Here is a 4,186-nt window from a genome sequence, read left to right on the forward strand (position 1 = left end):
CAAGGCCCACAGGCCAAATCAGGCCTTGCTGAGTATTTCGTCTGTGGCCCCAAAGATGACTTTTTAAATGTAAAATGGTTATATTGCAAAAAAAAAAAAAAAAAAAAAGGAGAGTATTATACTTGGTGCAGCATTCTCTTGACAATCTGACAAATTTAATCTTTATTGTGGCGTGGAAATAGCAACAGTGAAGGTCTAATGCAGGGATGTCCAAAGTATGGCTTAGGGGCCATTTGTGGACCCTGAACTAATTTTGTGTGGCCCCTGACTTCAACGAATTATACTAATTTGTTTATATATTTCTCCCCATGTCATGTTTGATCTAGATGGAGACTTTTTTATTTATTATTAGGCCAAATTTATCACAAAGTAAAATCTTTCAATAAAAATATTGGCAACAATATCAATTATTTTTCTTTAAATAACCAGGCTTGTAGCTTTTTCCACATCTATCTAGTGACTTCTCAAAAGCTGATTTTGCTGCACTCCAATCTGCTTTTAATTAATTTATTAAATTTGTCTGAATACAGCAAGCATTTTCAATGAAAGAGTGACCTAAATCCTGATTTTATTGATCAGAATGGACTACACTGGGTTCGTTTTTCCCCAATTGAAACCTAGAAAATCGCTAAATTTCTTTCATTAAGAGAAACCTGCAAAACACTTTCAAAGTTCTGGATCTAGATTAATTTGCACATTGATTTCCAGCAATAAATMTGACTACTTTATTTGTTTAATTAAAGTATCCAATGCTCCTTATGGCAATCCTCGAGAGTGGCAGCCCTGCGTGTTTTCTCTGCTCCAACACACCTGGTTTGAATGAATGGGTGATTATCAGGCTTCTGCAGAACTTGAAGTAATTCAGTGACTGAATAAAACACCAGGGGTGTTGGAGCAGAGAAATGAGTAAAACATGCAGGGCTGCGGTCCTCGAGGACCAGGGTTGCCCTGACACGACATCTAATACAAATGGGAAAAACTCATTTGTATTTCTACAAGCATGATTTGTTAGMTTACATTTAAAACCAACATTTTATTTCAATAAACATTGACCTGTTTCGGCCCAGCTGTCGTTGTCCAGTTGATTTAATCATCAGTGAGCAGCGACTCATTCTCATCATGAAGTGGTCAAAATCAACCCAAAACCTGTTTGTTACATCTGATTTCAACCATTACAGCCTGGTGAGGGTCTTTGGTCCTTGTGGGGACACAAGCTGGTCCCCATTGGCAGAAATACCGTTGGTGGGTCAGGGGTTTGGTTTAGGACTGAAAGGTTTAGGGTGAGGGGGCAGGGTTAGGCTGTATCAGTAAATGAATGGAAGTCAATGCAATTGTCCCCAGAAGGATAGATGAACGTGCGTGCATGCATGTGCGCGCGCGCGTTTGTCACAATCTCTCCAGATTCTTCTGGTTCTTGGAGGTGCTCTGAGGGGGGAGGGTCTCTCCTCCTCACTTTGGGGGAGGAAGCATCTTCTCTCCGGACCGCCCTCCTGCTTTGTGTTTGCAGGATATTCTAGCAGCTTCCACAGATATCTCGGGGGTGTGAGGGGGGCGGGGTCAGCAGGTATAAAACTCGCGCGCTGAAAAACGCGGAACACGTTGAAGAAGTTCAGTAAATCGATTTATTTGCTTCTACCTGACCTGACCTGACATGGCCGAGAGAGAGATCCCCTTCACCCTGGCCCGCGCCCTGAGCTGGGACCCGTTCCGCGACTGCAGCCGCATCTTCGACCAGGCCTTTGGGCTGCCGGCCCTGCTGGAAGATTTCCCCACTTTCCCCAGTACCCACTGGCCGGGCTACCTGAGACCATCCCACATGAATCCAGACATCATGTACCCCAGCCAAATGCTGGCCCACCACGCCCGGGCCCTGTCCCGTCAGATGGGCAGCGGGATGTCTGAGATCAAGCAGACCGGCGACAACTGGAAAGTGTCTCTGGACGTCAACCACTTCTCCCCTGATGAGCTGGTGGTCAAGACCAAGGATGGAATCTTGGAAATTTCTGGTAAGTTCTGGTTCTGAGTGTTTATTAGACTCTTCAGTTGACCCAACCCCTTTAGGACAAGAACAAAAACTGTAGCCTTGAAATTACAGGAAACTCAACTTACTGAAGCACAAGATTTATTCCTAATATTTTAAATTAAAATGCAGTTTCCAGAACCTAGAGCCAGTCTGAAGACTTAAGTCCCCCCAATCATAAACTACTTGGCTTTGTTCCACGTGTTTAAACATTTCTTTGTTTCTGCAGGAAAGCATGAAGAGAGGAAGGATGAGCATGGCTTCATTTCTAGAAGCTTCACTAGAAAATACAGGTAAGTAGCTCCTTGCTTTTCAGAAAATACAGAATTTAACATGTACCAAAAAAATATATAAAAAGTTTAAAAAGCATCAATTGGGGTTTGCCTGGTTATGATCCGGTCCAGATAAAACCTCAACAGTTCTGCTGCCATCTGGTGGTCATTCTTTGCATGTGCAGATGTGGTGTTCTGATGTCTCTGCTGCCACCTACAGGCAGCAACATGTTGATGCAAACCACTTATGCCTGATTGTTTCTGCTCCCCCTCCAGCCTCCCACCCACAGCTAATGTGGAGAAGGTGACTTCCTCCCTCTCTCCTGAGGGGGTCCTGACTGTGGAGGCTCCCATCATCAAGCCGGCCATCGAGTCGTCCGAGAAAACTATTCCTGTGAATGTGGAAAGTGCTGTGGCCAAGAAGTAGAGCTGTGCAGTGCCTCCACACCAGACCACGCTGACACTAAACGCTGGTGATGAAGAAGCTCCGGCTCGTGGCTTTACCTTTTTGCTCCTTGTTTTACAGCAATGAGCCGAGCACATCTGTACTACTGCCACACGCCAACTTCTTGGTCACGTGTTTTTTGTGATTCCATGTTGATTTAAAAACACATTTGATATTGACGTTTTATAAGTCTTGGTATTTCCCTGTTAGTGTCAGTTTCAGTGTTATCTGTGGGTTGGAATGTTTATTAAAAATGTCTTTGAAAGTTATTGAAATAAAGACTACAAATAATAAAAAAAAAACTTGTTTTGTTATTAAATCTGTTATGTCAACTGTTGTGTCTGTAGGTGGCAGGTTGAACCATTCAAAGCCACAATGCAGTCTGTAGTTTCTCAGATGGAATTACTCAACTTGTGGTCAGTTGTGCAAGAAGAAAGGAAGGTAAAAAATGTTGGTCCTCATGAGTGAATCAAGCAGCTGGTGCTCAAAGTTTAAAATATGACAACATATTGCCCCCATCAGACTGTCTAAAAATTACAACGGATTACAACCACCCAAATGTCATTGAGTAATTTGTTGCCTGCAGATGTCATGCTGTTAAAATTAGAAGGCTGCTGGTGGATTCCTAACTCTAAAAATGTGGGTGGGAGGTGTCCAGAACCTATATTCCTAAAGGAACAAACTTAAAAAACTCAATTTTTTGCTAACATGAGCTCAGTTGTTAAATATTCTGAACTGGGATTAGTCTTTTTCAGTAAAAAAAAAAAATCAAACTGTTCCAGTACAGACCTGCCTTTTTTTTTCTTTTTGAGACATTAGGCTTTTCTAAAGCTTTATTCTCAGTCTTCTTGCTGACCTGTTAAAAGTAAATTGTATTTAGTTTCTTTGCAACAGTAAATCTTAACTATGATAATTAGCAGCACCTGAGCGAAGCTGAGAAGTCTGCAACAGAATAAGCTTGAAATATTTGGTAATTTTTTGTGCACGACCCTCGCATTCAGCTCTACTGTTCATCCCATGAATGCATGTTCTTTACAAATGCGGCACCATTTAAAAGGGAACTTAAAATGTTTTTTTAGCCACCTGAGTAGAAAACAGAACTGATTGTTAGTTTCTTAATTTCTGCATCATCAGTGACTTTTTTATATATTATAGTAAAGAAAAAGAGAAATATGGGGAACTGTAAAGAGAAACCGATAGAAATTATACATGAAAGGTACACCAATAACACAAAAGACAACACAACCAACATCAGACCATCCGCAAATGAAGAGATCAAACACCCAGCAACCAAACTTAAACATATGTATATACATCCATACGCACATTTATAAACATACACACACACACACATGTCCACACCTACATACAATTATTATGACCTCGTTAAATAATACACACAAACACACACACACACACACACACACACACACACACACACACACACAC

At 41.6% G+C, this 4,186-nt stretch overlaps 1 protein-coding gene across 1 annotated transcript; it reads left to right on the forward strand.

Moving 5' to 3' along the window:
- Positions 1–1,395: 1,395 nt before the first annotated feature.
- Positions 1,396–3,039, forward strand: hspb1 (heat shock protein, alpha-crystallin-related, 1; the record flags this gene model as incomplete). The annotated part of the gene is given in 3 exon segments (XM_014019664.1): positions 1,396–2,006; positions 2,250–2,313; positions 2,569–3,039. Coding segments are annotated over 3 exon segments (570 nt in total). The 3' UTR covers positions 2,720–3,039.
- Positions 3,040–4,186: the final 1,147 nt, after the last annotated feature.

Source organism: Austrofundulus limnaeus, unplaced genomic scaffold (assembly GCF_001266775.1).
Source record: "Austrofundulus limnaeus strain Quisiro unplaced genomic scaffold, Austrofundulus_limnaeus-1.0 Scaffold225, whole genome shotgun sequence".
NCBI classification, from domain to species: Eukaryota; Metazoa; Chordata; class Actinopteri; order Cyprinodontiformes; family Rivulidae; genus Austrofundulus; species Austrofundulus limnaeus.